The sequence below is a fragment of the Xenia sp. Carnegie-2017 genome, unplaced genomic scaffold (assembly GCF_021976095.1).
Source record: "Xenia sp. Carnegie-2017 unplaced genomic scaffold, XeniaSp_v1 HiC_scaffold_16, whole genome shotgun sequence".
NCBI lineage: Eukaryota > Metazoa > Cnidaria > Anthozoa > Malacalcyonacea > Xeniidae > Xenia > Xenia sp. Carnegie-2017.
In genome coordinates, this window is record NW_025813469.1 from 13,005,007 (window position 1) to 13,026,567 (window position 21,561).

Here is a 21,561-nt window from a genome sequence, read left to right on the forward strand (position 1 = left end):
CTTTACATATTTTTTATCCAGTGTAAGCTACAAGAATTTTTTGTAAGTTATAACGTTTGATGAATGTTTTCTTGCTTATACATAATTTTGTCCAAAAGGCAAAACTTCGGCCATAGCAGCATATCGTGGCTCGTTCATTGAAGGAAGATGTGTCCATGAAGAACTGCTTTCCATTTGAAAATACTCCACTGAGCTAAGGAACTTTTCTTTTTCGTTCTTTCCTCCCATGACAACAATTGTATCACCAGTTATAACTGCACAACACTGAGATCTCTTTTCCAACATGGATGGTAAGACAGTGATGTCACCTGTCTTACTGTCATACATGATAACACTGTTAAATATTTCTTGATCAGCGTTATGACCTCCAAGAAGAACAACTTGATCTCTCCATTGAACTGTTGCCATTCCAAACATTAGATAAGGTAATGGAGGCATTTCCTTGCATGTACAAGTAATTGGATCAAACTCCAAAACATTTAATGTAACTTCGTCATCTTTTCCCTCTCCTCCAAAAATAAGAACTTTGTCATTAACAATCTCAGCTCCATGGCCCACCCGTGATTCAGGCATATGACACAACTCTTTCAAAACATTAGATGTTGTACTGGTAATCTGTATTTCATTGATCAGATCAGATGTTGTTATTTTATCAAAATTACGTCCTCCAATGTGAAGAATTTGCTGTTTAAAAAGAAGACTGTGATGACCAGCACATTCATATGGAAGTTCTCTAGGACATGTCTTCCATTTTAAAGGGAACTGATTAAGATTCAATGTCTCTATTGACTTGCTACCAATTCCTCCAACAACAAATACATTATTATCATAAGTAAATGAAGAAGCCCAGCTGTGTTCAATGTTCATTTTTACAATGTTAAACCATTTCTTCTTCTGCCATGAAAATACTTCAACACCTTTTGAAAAGCAGTACGGTTCCCAACTACCTCCAGCAATCAAAATATCACATTTCAATGAATTTATCCCTGTTTCAATCGGTGTTGGCAAAGTTTGAACGTGTTGTTCATTTATATTCATCTTTTCCAACGTTTGAAACATCATGGCTTTCATTTTTTCCATTTCTTTCGTCATTGTAGAAAAAATTTGTTGAACATCTTTTATTTCTTTCCTTGCTTCCATCATTACTTCAGTCACTGTAGAAAGATTTCGTTGAATTTCTTTTATTTCTTTCCTTGATTCCATCGTTTCTTTCTGTATTTTCGAGTTTTGGTTCGTCAGTGACTCCATTTTTCTAGTTATTTCAGTCAGCTGCATTTTGTCTTGCTCCTCGTGATCAAAACTTTGTTGGACTATTTCTTTGATCTCTTCAAAGTAATGAGACGCAGTCTTTCTGTATTCACATAATTCAGTTTCATGTTTAATCTTGTCTCGTTTGTTTATTTCCTTGTCACAACGTTCATTAGAACACAACACTGGAGCAAAGCCACAATTTTCAACATGTCGTTCAAGATCTTCAATGTTGATGAATTCTTCACAACCGCGATTAGCGTAGTCGCAGCTAATCTTAAGCTTTGAAATCAAGTTATTAACAAAACGTGCTGGAAGAAGTGTAGCTACGGTCAAATTATCTTGACATTGAGGACATCTTTGTGCATTAACTCGTAGATGTTCTTCAATGCAATAACGGCAAAAGATGTGTTCGTTATGTTGACACATTCTGGCTTCTTTAACGACGTTAAGACAAATTGAACAGTAAAAAGTTTCATCAACAGCAGTCTTAAATCTTGAGTCATCATAGCCACACTCATAATCATTAGGACGATATGCCATTTCATACGTGCTCCTATTTAATTCAGCGTTAAAATTAATCCAACAATTGACGTTAACGCGACGTATTGAAGCTAGAAAATACGTTCAAATTTGCAGTTGATGTTTGATGAATGCGGAAGTTGAAAGCAAAGAATAAGAACGCATAGTATTATATTTTAATATTGTTATATGTCATGCAAAGCAAAGACAATAAAGATAAAACAAAATAATGCAATGAAGCAGATCTACAAAAGACATAAACAAAAATATGTATGCATCGCTAATATGTTGATGGACCTCGACTTTATTATGAAAAAGAAAGATACTACATGAGGTGCTTTTTAATAAGAACATGCACATTTGTTAGGTAACTACATATTTAGTAAAAGTACGATTTTTCATGTTATTATGTGCCAAAATTTATCCACAAGTTGACGGTCGATTTAAACTCCAAACTACATTTATTTGTTATCTTCACTGGTCAGAACCTTGGTGAGGACAAGCATTTTAAAACGGCTCAAGTTAGGTCGGTACCCTTTACTAGACATTTTTTTTGATTGTCAATAAATCTTATTTTAGACACATCGTGTGTAATTTTATTTAGTGTGATTATTGAACTCTTTCACTTGTTTGCAAGTTGGTATTGAATTATTTAATCCAGGTTTAGATAAGTATTGTAAAAACACCGTCAAAGAAACTATTAATTTTTTACAAAATTTCCCTTTGCAGGTGAAATGAAGACATGGCGAAGACTGATAAATTTGGTTAATATTTTGTATAATCTGTTCATACTTTGTGAAAGAATTCTATCAAATGGGCTTATTGAGATCATTAATTGAGAATTACTGTTTGGAACTATTAAAACAAATGTAAGAGAGAGAAAATATGACAATCTACCATTGACTAAAGTGACGACATTTTTTCAATATGCTTTTCATTCTATAGATAGTAAAGTTTTTCACTTGTGCATTTTACACAAAACCATGGACGTCGTATTGCACAATGTGTCTGAATACTTTAAAATGTCTGTATGTTTCCCATCAACCTTTCGATGTAATGCATAGGAAAATTTTATATTATTAACACTATGTGGATGACTGTCGGTACAATAAAAATATCATCAAATGCATCTGTTATACTGATAATGCAAACTTTATTAGCAACATGACGTCGCTAATTGAAAAATTAAGTAATAAAAGATGTTTACTGTGTTTGCACAGGCTTATGCAAACCGAGGAGAACTTTGGAGAACTTGAGAGCAGAACAGTGCAAGCCGAGACCCAAGGTCGAGTGTTGCACCTCTCGAGAGTTCCTCTTACGCACAGTCTAAAGCAAACACAGCTCTAGACCAATTAGCGCACAAATTTCATTGTGTTTATTTTATAAAACACGATATTATTGTGATGTGATTAAACACAAACTTTAATATGTTGAAAATGAAGAGAGAAATTCATGTATACTGTTTTGAAAAATCCAATCAGTAATGTCATCTTGAAATATCTGCTTAATAAAACTATAATTTCAGAAGCGAAATTTTTGCTTCAAAAGAACTTTATTAAGGAAAACGACCTCTGAAGATTTTCGTCATACAAATCTTTATATAAAACTTCAAAGACGAAATATTCATCAAATGTGCCAACATAATTGTTTAACAAATCAATTTTTGTGATGGTGCGGTTGTTTGGAAGTGAAAATGAGTTTTGCCGATGAAATATTTGTTAAAAGACAGCAACTGAAACACGCCGCAACTGTTTAAACTAATACTAAATATCGCACCATGGCTAAAATGACCTAATGTGTCTACCAAGTAATTCATGAACAAGTCCAAAGTCCAGCGCCCTAACTTTTATCAGTGCAAATTACAAATGCATTTTACATTGGGAACATCAATCCGGAAGTGACATGCACCAATCACAGTTCTTTAAAAGAGCTGCTGATTATAACAAAAGTTCATTAATCTTGGGCAGTTATCTTGAGAGAACTGAATTGAAATGTTTCTTACAAAATAACTTGGCGATATCACTCTGTCTTATCCATATACCCTGTGGTTTGAAAAAGTTACTAACTGAAGTAAATATAAAGATCATCGTACACTCAAATAGTTGGCCATAATAATCAATGGTTGCATAGACTTTGAAGGTTTACATATTTAACTTTACATATTTATCAACAAAGTTAAGCTTACATAATTTTTTTAAAGTTATAACATTCATATCGACGATTAGGTAAACATTTTTCTGCTTAATAATACTTTGGTCCAAAGGGTAAAACTTCAGCAATGGCTTGGGATCGTGGTTTTTTCATTGAAGGAAGGTATGTCCATGAAAAATTACTTCCCATTTTCAAACACTCCACTGATTTAAGATATTCACCTTTATCATTCACACCTCCCATGACAATAATTGTATCATCTGTTATAACTGCACAACACCCATATCTCTTTTCCAACATGGATGGTAAGAATGTTATCTTGCCATTGTTAATGTCATACATGACAACACTGTTCAATGCTTCTCTTCCATCATTACCTCCAAGAAGAACAACTTGATCTCTCCATCGAACTGTTGCCATTTCTAACAATGGATGAGATAATGGAGGCATTTTCTTACATTTAAGAATTCTTGGATCAAACTCCAAAACACTTGTTGCCCTTCCTCCAAAAATAAGGATTTATCATCAACAACAACAGCTCCATGGAGATGTCGTGGTCCAGGCATATGACACAGCTCTATTAAAACATTAGACGTGGCATGAGTATTCTGTATTTCACCGATCAGATCTGATTCTCCTTTAACTTTGATAAATCCTCCAATATGAAGTATTTGATGTTTAAAAGCAACAGTTTGATGACTTTGACATTCATAAGGAAACTCTGCAGGAAATTTCTCCCATGTCAAATGTAACTGATTAAGATTCAATTTTTCAATTGACTTGCAGCTACCTCCAACAACAAAAAGATTATTATAAATAAATGATGAAGCACTCTGGTGTTCACTTTTCATGTTAGCAATCTCAAACCATTTCTTCTTCTTCCATGAAAATATTTCAACACTCTTTAAAGAACCAATAGAGAAACCTCTAACAATCAAAATATCACTTCTTACTGAGTTCATCATTCCTTCAATTGGTGATGTCAATGTTTGAATAAGTTGTTCATTTCTATTCATTTTTTCCAAAGTTTCAAACATCATGGCTTTCATTTCTTTCATTTCCTTGGTTAAGGTAGAAAGATTTTGTAGAACATCTTTTATTTATTTCCTTGATTCCATCATTTCTTTGGTCACTGTAGAAAGATTTTGTTGAACATCTTTTATTTCTTTCCTTGATCCCATCATTTCTTTGGTCACTGTAGAAATATTTTGTTGAACATTTTTTATTTCTTTCCATGATTCCATCAGTTATTTCTGCATTTTTGTATTTTGCCTTATCAACGACTCTGTTTTTCTATTTGTTTCATTTAGCAGAAAGTTCACGTTTGTTTATCTCTTTGCCACAACGTTAATCAGAACTTAAAACTGGAGCAAAGTCACAATTTTCAACATGTCTTTCAAGATCTTCAACGTGTATAAATCTATGATAACCAAGTCTAAAGTAGTTGCAATTGATCTTTAAATTAGATACAAGTTTACACTGGAAGATACGTTGAAATTTTCTGTAGACGGATAATAATAACGGAAGCTGAGAGCAAAAAATAACAATGCCTCGCCACATTGGAGCCTGTGAAGATTTTGTGGTCAATATTTGACCATCAAGCGGGTGCAGCTGAACAAGTGTTGTCGCTATCTTGACAGCAAGATAACTGGATAACTCCAGCAAAATTCGTAATAGAAAACAATTTAAAGAGAAGTAGCCCGTCGCGTCAAAGACGCTAATATAGCTGTTCTGTTTTCATTTTGTGTTTGCCATAAACAAGTAATATTAAGAAAGGTAATTTCTATATTGTTTTACACTCTGAATCATTTATTAAGTGGAATCAATGATAGGGTTAACCTCAAATTCTCCAGCTGGGCCTTCAATTTACATAAAATTGTAATAGGTATCCTGAAAATATTTTTTAATAGATTCATGGTGGCGCGATCTTGTGCTTCCAATCTGCTAATTCATCCTAGTTTTGCAGTGCGGCATCTTTCTGGTTAGAAGTTTGTAAATACTTCTTTAACAAAACTGTATTGTAATTTGGAAGAAGGAAAATTGAGCTGACAAAACGTTTAGAAAATGCTCTGCTGATGTGTATTAACTTTATCTGTATTGTCGTGTATCTCCAACATTCCTCTGTTCATCTGTATTGTCGTGTATCTTCAACATTCCTCTGTGCATTTGTTTTAAATCTTGGAATGAATAGAATTTTGTTTTAAAGTCTTGACGATACTTCCGTAGACGAAAAATGGCTTTATGATTTGATTCTGCTTGTCTTTTCTGTCTTTTATTACTTCGATTTCCTTGATGAAAGAGAAATCTTCTTAAAGAAAATCAATGCGTGACATGCTCTTATTAATGGCACTTCTTTGTTTTTGTTTTGTTGATTTTAATGTGGGTATGTTGATACAATCTAAAAATGAATTTTGAATGTGTTTTTGAATGTTAGCAGAGTTGTACGTACTTTGTCAAAGGAAAACGAAGTCTTTTCACAAAAACGAAATTGCTTTACACAGGCGAACACAAGGTTAATTTGCCATTTAGTGTTCCTATTGAGTGTAGTTTACTTTCCTTGCATCTTTCTTGCATCGCTTTTCTGTTCATTGCTGTACATTTTTTAATGAGAAATCATCGCTCAATGCTAAAGATGTTGACGATGCAAGCGACAACGTAGCAGAAAATATTATACGATTACTCCAGGTATTCTTGAGATCTGTGACACCTTTTAAATGACATTAGTTGTGTATGCAGAATTAGTTAAGAGAAACACCGAAAAAATAATTCTTAATCCACTTCTGTCTATAAATTTCTCGAAAAGCTCTCAAAGATGTTGAAGATGTCAATGTTCTACTTATGAACGGAGTATCAAGGAATTTCGCTAGGTACCTGCGTCTATAAATAATCTTATTTTCATGTACAAATCTTTCTATTTTCGGCGCCAGATTGGAGAAACAATTGTTTGAGCTTTTGCTTTCTTAAACTCAGGAATGAATCAAGCTTTGTCGCAGAATTCACTGAGTTCGTCCAGAAAATTGATCTGCACTCTGATTCGGTTTGTTTTATGGAGTTTATTAGCAATGAACAATATACACAATCTCCCCGACTATTACAAATTTGAGTCTATTTATATGTTTACATTTTGTGACTTACGTGCACTACTACAACGTGAATTAATTAAGAGAGAAAATACTTAGGAAGTGTTAAGTATATACACCCTAATTTTTCATTATAATTTTGGCACACATAAAACTCTGCATGGGAACTTATAAAATCTGGCATGCAATAAAAAAATATAAATGAAATATCCTAAATTATACAACACTCTCCCCCCCTTGACTCACTCAGGAGTCAAGCATCGCCCTAACCTTCCACCTGGCGTCCAAAGCCGCCTTTCTCTTAGTCTTCTCCTTACATCCGCTAACTATATCCTCCTTAACAACCCCTTCAACCTTACTCTCGTCTTTAACCTCAACTGGATATAAATGCTGAATCGCTCTATTCAACACCTGGCGACGACCGTTTGTCATCACGCAAACCCTTGCACCACGAACGACCTTATCCTTGCCACAAATCAATTCCTGAATCACACCTGTCTTCCACTCCCCCCTTTTCTTACCCTGCTCAAACACAATGACCACATCCCCTGGCTTAATTATCGCCGACTGTTTGTCTGCCATCCCAACCTTATGAAATTCCCGAAGATTCGTGAGATACTCCCGTTTCCACCTGCTCCAAAAATGCTCCAGTATGGTACTTAAATGTTTGAATCGTATCCTAGTGTTTGTTCTAGTCGAATCTTGTCCTAAATCATTAATTTTTGAGTCCTTGCTATTGGGTAATGTCACGATGCGCCTACCATAGACTAAATGTGCAGGAGTAAGTACTTCACTATTCACTTCCTCGTACTCATACGTTAAGGGTCTAGAATTCAATTTAGCTTCAACTTCAGCTAGAACAGTTGTCAGTTCGTCGAAAGTAAGTTTTGCATTGCCCAAAACTTTCCTTAAACAGACTTTCACTAGCCCTATCATCCTTTCGAAAACCCTCCCACCATGGGGCCCTCTCTAGGTTAAATCGCCACTCAATGTTCTTAGCGCTAAGGCAATTATCTACTTCTTCGCATTGAAATAAGTCGCGCAACGTCTTTTTTGCGGCTTTAAATGTTTTGGCGTTGTCAGAAACAATAAGTTTCGGTGTTCCAAACCTTGCAAAAAAATCTTCTTAAACAGCGCAGAAATGTCGCTGCACTCAAATCGTGCACTAACTCTAAGTGAACCGCGCGTGTCACACAGCAGGTGAACAATGTACACCTTGCTCATACTTGCCTTTGTTTTTACGTACAAAGGTCCTGCAAAATCTACGCCTGAATTTTCAAATGGTGCGGCTCTCCTAACCCTAAACTCTGGTAACGCTGCTTGCTTTATTTGTGTACACGGCTTACTGTTCCATCGTTTACAAGCTACACATCCACCGCTCACTCTCTTAACTTCCTGTCTGCCCTTGGGTACCCAATACTTCGACCTCAGTTGCGCCAACGTGCTCCGAACTCCCCCATGCATAACAGATTCATGACACTGCCTAATCACTAGCTCTGTGAAATACTGTCTCCTAGGCAAAACAATCGGCTCTCTAGCTTCTGCCTCCAAATCTGATTCACCCAATCTTCCCGTACAATGCAGTATCCCGTTCATTTCTATCAGTCCGTACTGTCTTTCTAACTGCTTAAACTCGGGTTGCTCTCGTAACTCTAGCTGGGCTGACTTTATCCACTCGCATTCTCCATCATTCATTTCGCTCGCTTTTATTGGTCCGGTAAAAATTTCTAATCCTATTTTTTTTTGTTTCAAATTATAGACGAATCTCTTCACCCACGCAGTAACTCTTAACAGCCGTGTAAAGCCTAGGCCACACTATCGTCCATATCGACGAAAATTAGAAGGAAAACTTCCGCAACGAAAATTTTGAACGAAAACTCGACGAAAATTTCGTTTTCGTTCATATTAGAAGGGTTGAACTTTTGACCTTTTTCGTCAACGAAAACGCATACTATTGGCTAAAAATATCTTGATAATATCAGACTTTGTTCTCAAACATGGCGGAGTAGCAAGAGGTTTTGATAAATCTGATGCGAGAAAAACTAATTTTGTATGATAAAAGATTATAAGGACTCGAGGAACAAGAAAAGAAATCACTAGCAAGATGTTTTAGATGAATTTAATAAGATTACGGACTTGGCGTGGGATAGTGAGTATTATTGATAGTCCGCCGACAAACGTTTTATATCAAATCATTCATTTCCATTACTTTTTAAACATTTTAGCAGTAACTTTTTCTTAAGAAGAAGTAATCTTTTTCTTTTAGAGATCGCCATTGTTTCTAATCCGTCAAAAATGCCGCTTGCTTATTGGCCAATAATGTTTTGGCTTTGCAAACATGCTTGAAATTTTTCGTCGTGTCTGGCATGCATTTCGTGCACGAATTTTCGCTTCGTTTTCGTTTTCGTCAATATAGACGATAGTGTGGCCCAGGCTTAAGTGTGCTGTATTTACTTATGCTAATGACATTGCCAATTCCAAACAATGACCTTGCGCTTATGATTAGGTTAACAACAAATGACCTTTTCTCTTCAACCTTGCTGTCTACTGTTGGAACTATCTCCTTCACCATAGGATAATGCCTTGGACTACCCCGCAACCAAGACGGTCCTGACCACCAAACCTCCGCGTTTTTTAACTCAGTCATCAAGACCCCTCGCGACCCTAAATCTGCAGGGTTTTCCTTACCTGGACAATGACTCCACTCTGTTTTTGAACTAAGCCTTAATATTTCGTCAACTCTATGCTGAACAAATTGCTTCCAATTGCCTGAGTTGACTATCCAATACAAAACAGTCATACTATCAGTCCAATACTTAACGCCCTCAAAATTATACTCTGACTGGATTCTCAGGTTAGCAGTCCGATGGATGCGTGAGTCGGAATCGTATAGATTATAAGTAAATAATTTTTATTCGATCTAGTAAATAATTTTGTATAAATAACAAATGTGCAGTTTAACAGTATATCAAACGAAAATACATGAACTCACTTCTTTGCCGGGTCCTCACGATCTACATTAATTTCAATACAGGTTAGCCGATATAATAAAGTAATACAATGATGAAGCTTTCGCCCAGGTTAGCATGTGGTAACTGTCAGCTGCACTATAGACTCAAATCCTTTTTATCCCAATGAATATTGCGCGTCAAATTACGCGTCAGTTAAAACATGCATAAATTAAACTCTAGTGCTAAATAATTATATCCGTGCAGTTTGTCAGCAATCCACTGACTCTAACGCTTTCCTGACTGCAGACATTAAATGACCCAATATTCTAGCTGCCATTAATTCTAACCGCGGAATACTAAGTTCTTTCATCGGGGCTACTCTTGTTTTGCTGGCAATCAACTTAACACGAACATCGTTACCGTTCAAAACTACTAGATACACAACCGCACAATAAGCTCGCTTTGACGCATCCCCAAATCCATGCAAAAAATATCTCTGCTTTGATTCTGAGCCAGATGTGTCAGTCACGCCGCTCGAGTACCTGCCTATTGAAACACTCTTTACCTCCTTTAGATCTCTCAACCACTTCTCCCACTTCTCTTTCACACTTTTAGGCAATGTATCGTCCCAATTCACGCCACTGTAACAAATATCTTGAAAGAGAATTTTAGCTTTAACAAGATCGTGACTAAAACACCACACGAGTACATACGAGTACATACGAGTACATACAGTAACATACGAGTGACATGCGAGTACATACGAGTAACAAACAAGTACATACGAGTAACATACGAGTAACATACGACTATTTTCTGGTCAACCAGTGTTGCCACGCCTTGGGATTTCTCCCAAGATCTTGGGATTTTCTGCTCAAGCTTGGGATCTTGGGAGTTTTTTTCAAAATCTTGTAAAATCTTGGGATATTTTGTTTAAATATTTTATAGGTAATATTATCTCGTATTATGAATTTATAAATAAGTGTGACACGTGTTTATAAATAAGCTTGACAACCTTCACACCCTCCCACTGAAGATGCCGTCTGAATCTGATGTTTATTTGAACATAATATAAGTTCTTTTACCGTGGATATTCTTTAAATTAATGTACGTGTATTCCATAAAACGCTGAAGCATTTCTTTCGATCGAAAATATTATTAATTGGTATTGCATTTCTTGGTTGTCTTTACTACTGAACAGTAGAAATCAGGAGGGAGTGAATATGGCAATAGGGCGTTTCACGAACTATATTTGATCATTTCAACACTTATATACATAAACTATCGATTTTTATGAAATTAAAATTAAAACAAAAATCAATTCATTCCAGTCCTTACATTATGCGTTCATTTGTGCGGCTAATCGTGTACCCATGACAAAGGGGTCCCCCAGAAACGATTGTGGGGGATTTTGGGATATTTTAAAGGATCTTGGGACTTTTTGCTCAAAATCTTGGGAATTTGTAAAATAGTGAGTGGCAACACTGTGGTCAACAAATGAGAAACAACACAATTTCTTCAATACATTGATATTTGCGTTTATTTTTCCTTGTATTTGTGTGGACTTTGGGGCAACCATTTGATGGATTTAAATGCTGAAAAGGTATTTTACTTTCATACTACATTCATTTGTATGTTTTAGTTGAATTTGTTATAGATATTTTGTCGATGCGATTTGCCAGTATTTGAGCGCTTTTTGACACATGTAAACGCTTTACGTAAATGTTGATATTCAAGAAATAGCGTAAGGTTTATTGTTTATAGCTATAGTTTTAATTCAGTTTAAATATGGTAATATTTTTTAGAAAACAAAGTTCATTTTCATCGTTGATTTTATTTTAAAAAGTGTAGGAAGTAAAAATTGCAAAACAGATCGGAGTGAGTATTTACAATGGCAAAACAGTTAACTATACTTAGCCATTCGGTGAAATTCGTGCATTTTGGATCCTTATCTTTAAAGTAAATGGTTTGAACCCGGGAGTATTGTTACATGTTTGTAAATGTAGATCGTCCAGGTTGGTATAGTCCTGACAAGGACTGTTTTTGTTGTTGTTGACTGACTTTTCGATAACCTTAGCGGTAGTCATCTTCAGAGTCAAAATGAATATATAATCGCTTTCATAAATATGTATTTCCTAGGTGAAAGTGTGTCAAAAAGCGCTCAAATACTGGCAAATCGCATCGACAAAATATCTATAGCAAATTCAACTAAAACATACAAATGAATGTAGTATGAAAGTAAAATACCTTTTCAGCATTTAAATCCATCAAATGGTTGCCCCAAAACAAAGTCCACACAAATACAAGGAAAAATAAACGCAAATATCAATGTATTGAAGAAATTGTGTTGTTTCGCATTTGTTGACCAGAAAATAGTCTTATGTCACTCGTATGTACTCGTATGTTACTCGTATGTACTTGTTTGTTACTCGTATGTACTCGTATGTCACTCGTATGTACTCGTATGTACTCGTATGTACTCGTGTGGTGTTTTAGTCATGATCTTGTTAAAGCTAAAATTCTCTTTCAAGAAATTTGTTACAGTGGCGTGAATTGGGACGATACATTGCCCTATACAAAAAGTATTTTAGTATGAAAGTAAAATACCTTTTCAGCATTTAAATCCATCAAATGGTTGCCCCAAAATAAAGTCCACACAAATACAAGGAAAAATAAACGCAAATATCAATGTATTGAAGAAATTGTGTTGTTTCGCATTTGTTGACCAGAAAATAGTCGTATGTCACTCGTATGTACTCGTATGTTACTCGTATGTACTTGTATGTGGGAAACATTACATCCCGGGCGGAGAGAGAGGGTGCGTCTGCGATGCATAATGGTCAGTGTAGTGGATCATAGTTGATAATTATTGATAATCTTTGAAAACCCTAAGCATCTTTCACGATTAATAATCATTGATATGAATATTGGCTTTTCCCTTATTCGTTTAAGTGGCTTTTCCCTTCGAATAAAATCATGGATGAGATAAATGCAATGAAAAATTTGGAGATTTGTTTCATTAATGAACATTTCGATGGCGTGAACATTGAAAATGATTATTGTTTATCGTACTTTGATGGGAAAAATGAAGAATTGGAGGCTGTTTTGCAGAAACTTCAAGCAATTAATTCTATTAGCTTTGTTACCGTCGAAAATCATACGAAAGAGATGAGTAATAAGAGATTTACTCAAGCAAGTAAGTGCGTACGCCAAAAAGCCGTAAACTGTATGTTTGACTTCGTCAATCTTACATCCAAGCAACTTAAATGAACACGGATAACATGAAACCAATCATGCTAATGTTAGTTAGGCCGCAAGCAAGGTTTACAAATACGTGTCTGAGGATGACTTTGAAATAAAGTCGAAAATTTACAGTTCACTTCTCGTCTTGTTTTGATTGATATTTTGCAATCTCAAGATGTCCTGTTTTTTCAGAATTTGTTTTATATTATATTTTTTTAAATTGTTGGCTGGTCAGAGTTTTTGGACAAATACATGTGTTGCTTGAAATAAGATCCCGACGACGCAAATACGCTTGAATAATCCCACTTAACACACTTAATTGAAAATATCGTTTTTTCCAAAAATGGGTTGATTGGAAAACACGAAAAACAATGATCGCGCAGATGTTGTAACTCAGCTATAGAATGAATTACAATACATGTTCTCGTAGATCATGCAGTTTTTGAAGACAAAGAGGATATCTTCCAATTTCGTTTTTGGCAAGCCATTCTCTATAAAAGCACAGAAACGCGGCATTGTCTCCATGGACCTAATAAGGTACGTAAATCAACATCAATGATCAATCACCAGACAACAACATCAAAGATATAAAAAGTCTTTTATCAAAATTTCTAGTTATTAACACTGCCTATAAAAATGTTTGTAGAGTTAACTATTAAAAATCTTATTCAGTAAGAAAGAGAATTACATTCGCTATACATTAAAGAAGAAATATTTGGGCTTTTTACATATATATAGCGGGTAAAAAATTGCGTTGCTTTATTACACATCCAGGATGGAAGAGGAGGTTATAGTGTACAGTCAGTGGGAGACCACGAATATGAAAAGAAACAGCGAGTTAGACTACAAAACAGTCGAAAACTCCAGTGCCCTGCAACTTTGCAAATTCGCTGCATCGAGATTTTTGATGATTACTTCATGGACAAAAACGCTTGTCAATCCAACAACGCCATAAAAGTTGCCAAACGTACGCTTCTAACTAAACTAAACGAGGCCTTTAATAAAGAGAACGCAAAAGTCCGTAGGTCCACGCGATTTTACCTAAGGATACCGCTAAGCTCTGCTCACCAAAAACACCCAGTGGGAACTGAGTTATCAATTGGCCAATACGTCGATTCACGTGTCGTGAAAAAAATCTATGATTTGGTCGAACAAAATATTACCAGCGTTGCTGAAGTAAAGCGATGGCTGGACAATTTCGTAGAGAACGATCTATTTCGAGATGTTCCAAAAACACAGGTTCCCAAAAAAGCAAATCGACGATACTATCCATCCCGGCAAGACATTCGAAATCACATTGGTAGAGCCATTTCTTCTTTCAAATCTTGCGACGATGACCAGGAAGCACTGGCAAGGAAAGTTGACGAGTGGAAAGCAAAAGATCCCACTTCGAATTTTTTTTTTTTATAGGATGCGAGAGGAAACGACAAAGAGAAATAACGACAGCGAAAGAGTATCCGCAGAGCAAAGCTTTTTGTTTGTTCATCAAGAACAATGGCAGCAGCGTTTGTTGACAAGATATGGATACGAGCTTGTTTTGATGGATGCTACATACAAAACAACGAAGTATGCGATACCCCCTGTTCTTCATTTGTGTTCACACAAATGTTGGCTACAAAGTCGTGGCCGAGTTCATGTGCCAAGCAGAGGACAGAGAATCTATCAGTGAAGCTTTGAACGTTGTCAAATCATGGAATCGTGATTGGACCCCTAAGTATTTCATGGTCGACTATTCAACAGCCGAGATTGGGGCGATCGAAGAACAGTTTCATGACATAACAGTCTACATCTGCGATTTCCACAGAATTCAAGCCATGCAAAGATGGTCAAAAGCAAAGAAGCACAACCTAACACCAGAAGAACAGGAAATGTTCCTGAGCCAAATGCAGAGAATATCATTTGCAAGCACAGAGAGTGAGTATGATGCCGAAGTCACCAACTTACGGAAGTCTGGATTCTATGAAAAAGTTAAAGAATATACTGAAAACACATGGCTTTCGTGTTCGGCACGTTGGGTCCATGCGTTTCGAACACAACAAGCAGTGAACGTCGTCAACACTAACAATGGCACAGAGGCAATGAACAAGCTATTTAAATACGAATATTTACCAAGATCAGTGGATAAATCTGTGTATGGCATTGCAATCACAATTGTAGAGTGTTTCATTCCTGACTCTCACCAGGGCTATATGCAAAAAAACCTTATGTTTAGTAGTGCATATGCAATGTATAACAAAAGCGTTCCAATTTATTTAAGAGACAGACCTCCACAATTCGTAAAACATTGCCTTAAAAGTCGTTATGCCGCCACAGAGTACAATACCTCTGATATTTCAGCAGTTAATTTCCAAAAGGGGGAGTTTCATATCAGAAGTTTAGCCAACCCACGTGAAAGGCATCTTGTAAATTTGAGCAAACCAGAGTGTTCTTGCAAAGCTTGGAAGAAGACTCATTACCCTTGCAAACATTTTTTTGCAATATTTTCCGCCAATCTAGAGTGGAGTTTCGACTCTTTGCCTGATCACTACAGAAATAGCGTTTTCATTACACTTGATAATGAACATTTCACCATTATAAACTATGATATTTCAGAGAAAACAGCAGAGGAAAATCAACAACCATAGAAACGCCGGAAGACACCAAATGCGACATCGAAAGCACTGCAGATAAATCCGAAAAGTCTTTTCATCCTGCTTTTAATTCTAAATTGTGCGAAGGAAAATTTCAAAATCACGACACACCCAAGTTGAGAAAAGTTCTTCATGAGAAACTGGATGCTATAAAAAACACGTCCTTTCTCGTTGATAAAGTTGGTGATCTTCAAGCAGCTATAGAATCGGTAGACAAAATACACCAGAAACTAATATCTTCTTGCCCAAATGCAAACGGAATTCTGCTTCGAAGTAGTCCGGTGAAAAGAAACTAAAAATCAATAAAACAGAATACCATCAAGTTTTCCACAAAAGCCTACCAAAACGAAAAAATGGAGAAAAAGGATTCACTAGCTCAGGTACGTATGATGTAGTGAAGCAAGATCACAAGCAGAAGTTAAGGGGCCGTATGAAAAGACATTGCTAAGTATTTACTAAAATAATTATAATCAATATATCGTTCACCATCGGGTATGATTTTGTTTCTGTAGAAAACTGAAAAAATACCCATTTGCATAATTGAAGGGATTGAGGATGATGCACTATACAATTCAGACATTGTAGTCGCACAACGTACTAGCTTCCCGCAAGAAGACTTTGACGCAAATAAGGGTTGTGGTGATCATTCCCAACGGTAACGTATAAATCAAATGTCCATTTTTATACAATTTATTGGATAATTCCCTAGTATTTATGGTATATAACAGCTTTAAATATCCTTTCTTTGAATCAAGCAGAAAACACGAACCCTTGTCAAGATTAATAAATGCAAAAAGATGGGGTTCAAATTGCACGACGTATTGTTAGATTTCGGGCAGACACAACTAACACTCGGCGATTTGTGGACACTTATTCCGCCTAAAGTGGCACGTATGCACAGTTTAGAGACATCGTCATTAACAAATTTCCATCCTGGTTGGCTAATTGATAAGGTTGGTAAGCGTCTAGGCTAAATAACCAGTGAAGACAGGGGAGTTAGAAAATGGTAGCTATGGGGGCTTTCGTCCCTTTATATTTAGGGGGCATCCCCCCTGTTTTCTTATAGTAGGGGCACTCCCTACTTTAAGAAAACAAAATAACATAATGAATCTTACTAGGAATAATTTCATATCACCATTAGGTAGTAAAACAAAATGGGCTGTAATAGAATCGTTTTCTGTCTCGTATTAGGTATTGCTCGTAACAAACTACACTAACGTGGTTATTTCTGAAAAATTAACCCGCTCGTCATTTGCTGCAGCGCACCATACTTTGAATTTGCGATTGAATCTAATGTACACAATATGTAAAAACATGATGTTATTGCCAAATTTTTCTTCCCTATTGATGCCCCTGACTGCCCTGAGTGAAGGTATAAAATATACGAACATGATAGAGCGTAGGATTTGCGTGACTAAGGGAAAAATGGTTCTAAAAATACACTGTTACTAATAAAATGTACATATTAAGTCTTTCCTCCATACCAAGTTAGTGTTCGTTCATTTTCAGGTGGTGGAAGCATCTTTGTGGATGTTGACTTTGGAATATAATGTTTTCGCTGCAGATGCATCTTTGACAACAATAGCCAAACGTGGGGCTAGCACCCGTTTGCTGTGGTCTGGCCAATGTTTTTCTTCTGTGTCAAAATATTTGTTCCTATTAACGAGTATGGTATTCATTGGACATTGCTGGTGAGCAAATGTAGTAACTACTACATGTAACAGGGAATGCAGAGTCAGGGAGGGTGGAGGTGGGACTATGGCCCTCAATTTTGAAAATTTTAGATTTGTCTTTGGATCCAAATCTTGCAACTATTAACTTTTGCATCTTTAGTGGTGGATGGATACATACCCCCCCCCCTTAATGAAAAATGTGCTCTGTGGTCCTCGCATAAGAACACTGAAAGATTTACTCTTTTACTCTTCAAGACTGAAGGAAATTTTTTCTACCATCATATGAATTATTTATGACAATTTATATAAAGAATTTTCCACTTATTTCTAACTTTGCCAATAGGTAATTGACAAATCTAAGAAAATACGATACTTCATTGACCCCATGAATGGACAAAAGGAAATAACAATTGATTTTCAAACACACCCGCATCTTATGGACCTTATAGACAAGATAAGGTTTGATTACTTAAACAAAGATTTAAAAAAATATTGTAAAGGTGTTTACAAGGCATAACAGGATTTTCTTTGAGGGGGGTAAGAGGCAAATTACTTGCTTCCTTGCATGGCATTAAGTACAAATTAGAATCATTACCTAAGACATGTGAATGTAATTGGTCTAATATAAATAGGGAAGTAAGTTTGAAGTTTTACATTATGCAGAGCAGAGAGATATCTTAAGTATCAAGTTTGATGAAAAGCAATACTTAAAGTACTGCTACTGTATTTTTTAGTGAAATTGCTGACATGAAAACTGGTTGGCATTCTCAATTTTGGTCATGTATCGAGCCATTACATTTCTCACAGCAGGACAGCTTTAATTGTGGTGTACTCATTTGCCTTGTAAGTGAGCACTCCCACAGAGATTTTACAATCCATTCTATTAATTTATACATTGCTCATTTCTTGTAGTTATGGCACTAGATTTCTACAAAATGCAAACCATGCCTACAAATCACAATGCATATAAATATATATAATTATATATATATGGTTATTCCTGTACATTAATTTTAACAATTTCCTTTTCACAGTTTGCAAGGTGTATTTGTGAAAATTCAAGCCTAAACAGAAATTTTAAAATGGAATTAGAGAGAGAGAAACTAATATCACTCATATTTGGCTCTTGCTATGATGATATTCATGAGTATGTTTTAACCAAAGTCTTTAAAGCATTATACAGTGGATGAGAAACTTAAATTCATTTTAAATTCATTTCTTTGTTTTGCTGTAGACGAAATACTGGTGTTTGCAAAATCTGCAAAGATAATGATGGTGAAGACTGGCTTGGATGCGACAAATGCTTTCAGTTTTTCCATTCGAGCTGTTTAAATTTAGACTTTTCTGCTGCCCTCTCCAACTATTTTGTTTGTCCATGCTAAAATTATTGGCATTGATATCATACAAATGTGTACATTTATCATCTTTACATTAAATAAGTTTCCAAGGAAACAGGCAAACAGTCATAAGTGCTTCAATGATTGTGCTGGATTTAGAAGAAGTAAACTTGAATAGGTAGCACTTAAAGCTTAGCACAACTTTGTCATAACGTCCTATCCATTTCCTGTATTCTGCTTACAAACCTTTTGCATTATACACTCTAAAAGCATGGTTGTAGTTTCTTAATTTAGTTGCGTAACTTAAAAGTCAAAAATTGATTACAGTTTAAATACAAAAACAGTAAATACGAAAAGGAGAATACATACGTAACATACCTGCTTTTGACGAGTGCAGAAAAAAGTTTTCGTATTCAGCGATCAATTACGTAGCATGAACTCATACAACATGTACATCGTTTTTTGCTGACCCTCTAATCTTATCTTTTATCATTTTCAATTATAAACAGTGAACTGTAATTACAACATTGTTGTTATTACAGTTCACTGAATATAAATCATTGGGATAAATGGGAGTAGTTGAATAATACCATTTTATCCACTACACTGACCATAATGCATCGCAGACGCACCCTCTCTCTCCGCCCGGGATGTAATGTTTCCCCTTGTATGTTACTCGTATGTTACTCGTATGTACTCGTATGTCACTCGTATGTCACTCGTATGTTACTCGTATGTACTCGTATGTACTCGTGTGGTGTTTTAGTCACGATCGCTTTAACAATCGTAGGACTCAAGAGCCCTAATGGATCGAAGATACAAGCTAACAGACTCAACACATTTCTCTTCGTCGGTTCCGTGTTTTCCGCTTTCGCACTCAAATTTTCGAAATCGAATATTATTACGTCCCCGACGCTATTCCATTCCAACCCTAATACTTTACCAAATTGACCCTGTACTTGAGCAAGCGTGGTTTTCGCATACGTTTGCTCATCAACGCAACTACTTTCCACGTCACGCACATCTTCTTCAATTTGCGATCTTAACGCACTACATTAGTCCGCCATTTGCGTAACTTAAATCCGCCTTCATTCATGCGTTCGTTGGCCTTACGATATAGCTGATACGCTCGCTCTGTACTAGATTCACCGCTGGCAAGATCGTCCACGTAAAAGCTTTTTAGCAGTTTTTCTGAAAATTCCCTATCGCACTGTAAATATTTGCTAATATGATGCCTTAACGTCGAATTAAGCAAAAATGGTGACGAATTCACCCCAAACACGACTCTACAAAAACGGTAAACTACAAGATTCAAATTGTTGCGCAGTACATCATCTACCCACAAAAACCTTAGGCTATCTCGATCCCTTTCGTGCACTTCAATGTTTAGGAAGGCCTTCTCTATGTCCGCTATTAGCGCTATCCTTTGCTCACGGAACCTAAGCAGAATATCAAACAAAAGTGGATTAAGTGAAGGTCCGATATGCAAACAATCATTCAAAGAGACACTTGACTTGAGTACTTTAGCGCTTGCGTCATAAACCACTCTAACCTTTGTCGTCTTGGCATCCTTTCGCACGACAGCTTGATGAGGCATGTAATGTATTTTGGCATGAGAATTAATCACACTATCTTTTCCTACCCTCTCTATGATGCCTAACTCTTCTTGGGCCTTAATGATACTGTCATATTCCTTCAGTAATTCTGGGTTCTTACCTAGTCGTCTGATTTGTCCCTTCATTCTCTTAAGACTTAAGTCATAGTTAGTAGGTGAAGGATCGTGACCCTCCCTCCAGGGCAACCCCACTGAATAACGCGTACCGTCAAAACTAAGATCGTTTATGACCGATTCATGCACATCACTTACTTTGTCCTTAATTCCTAGGCTTTCTAAATCCCAAAAGTTTTCTACGTTGATACAAGTTTTATTAGCGGAGCAAAAATTTACCTGAGCAGTGGTGGGTTGATTCTTATCCGTGCTTCCAACCGGCCCTGAAACTACCCATCTTAGCACCGTCTCGATAGCCACAGGCTCCCCCTGCTTCCCTCACATAATACGACCTTCTGCAACGACCACAAGTAATCCGCACCCACGAGTACGTTTACCTCCAATTCCTCATTTACCTTACAAACATCAGACAACCACAACCCCTTCAAATGTTCAAAGTTATTTCGAACCACCTCCAAATGTTGATTACTAATTACTGATATTTCTGGTACAACATATGCATCGATAGATATGACTTCACCACCCGACAACGAACTCAAATCCAATCGCACAACCCTTCTTAACTCGTTCTCTAAAGCCCCTTTCCCAAACGTTCCTATTCTCAGATTTTCTTCACGAACGACTTTACATCCCAACGCTTTAGCCGTCCTTTCAGTAACAAATGATCTCTGACTCCCAGAATCCAACAAAACCCTTACTCGTCCCGACTTACTACCAACCAGTTTTGCTTGTGCAGTTTGCATCCTGCTTTTTCACAACTATTCTTAGGACTTACAAATAGAGTATTACTACTATTGGCATCTACATTCCCAACCTCCCCTTGTCCAACAGTTCTCTGGGGCTTACTTTCCTTTCCCGAATCACACAGAGCCTTGTGGTGATTCTTCTTACATATACTACATTTAATATTGTTGTCACAGTCACGAGCCATGTGGCCCTTTTCTAAACAAATATAACAACGACGGTATTTCTTAATAATATTCTTACGTTCCTCAAT

General features: G+C 36.3%; 2 protein-coding genes, 4 long non-coding RNA genes and 1 pseudogene across 7 annotated transcripts; 4 read left to right on the plus strand and 3 right to left on the minus strand.

Annotated features, from left to right (window-relative positions):
* Positions 1–4,011: 4,011 nt before the first annotated feature.
* On the minus strand, positions 4,012–4,341 carry LOC124436108. Its single transcript, XM_046986035.1, has one exon. It carries the CDS (start codon positions 4,339–4,341, stop codon positions 4,012–4,014), a length of 330 nt encoding a protein of 109 aa, XP_046841991.1.
* A 1,268-nt stretch (positions 4,342–5,609) lies between these two features.
* LOC124436313 lies at positions 5,610–5,981 on the plus strand. The gene is made up of 2 exons (XR_006945318.1): positions 5,610–5,697; positions 5,832–5,981. It is a non-coding gene; the product is annotated as an uncharacterized LOC124436313 (long non-coding RNA).
* A 6,947-nt stretch (positions 5,982–12,928) lies between these two features.
* On the plus strand, positions 12,929–15,819 carry LOC124436109 (annotated as a pseudogene).
* A 1,649-nt stretch (positions 15,820–17,468) lies between these two features.
* LOC124436312 lies at positions 17,469–18,316 on the plus strand. Its single transcript, XR_006945317.1, has 3 exons — positions 17,469–17,516; positions 17,842–17,957; positions 18,233–18,316. It is a non-coding gene; the product is annotated as an uncharacterized LOC124436312 (long non-coding RNA).
* On the minus strand, positions 18,296–19,549 carry LOC124436308. Of its 2 annotated transcripts, none has more exons than XR_006945312.1 (2): positions 19,214–19,549; positions 18,296–18,876 (listed from the first exon to the last, which is right to left on the minus strand). It is a non-coding gene; the product is annotated as an uncharacterized LOC124436308 (long non-coding RNA). The 2 variants fall into 2 exon arrangements; XR_006945313.1 differs by having other exon boundaries at positions 18,296–19,098.
* On the plus strand, positions 18,539–19,218 carry LOC124436310. Its single transcript, XR_006945315.1, has 2 exons — positions 18,539–18,645; positions 18,733–19,218. It is a non-coding gene; the product is annotated as an uncharacterized LOC124436310 (long non-coding RNA).
* A 328-nt stretch (positions 19,550–19,877) lies between the features above and the next one.
* On the minus strand, positions 19,878–20,576 carry LOC124436110. Its single transcript, XM_046986037.1, has one exon. The coding sequence runs from the start codon at positions 20,574–20,576 to the stop codon at positions 19,878–19,880; it is 699 nt and encodes a 232-aa protein (XP_046841993.1).
* Positions 20,577–21,561: the final 985 nt, after the last annotated feature.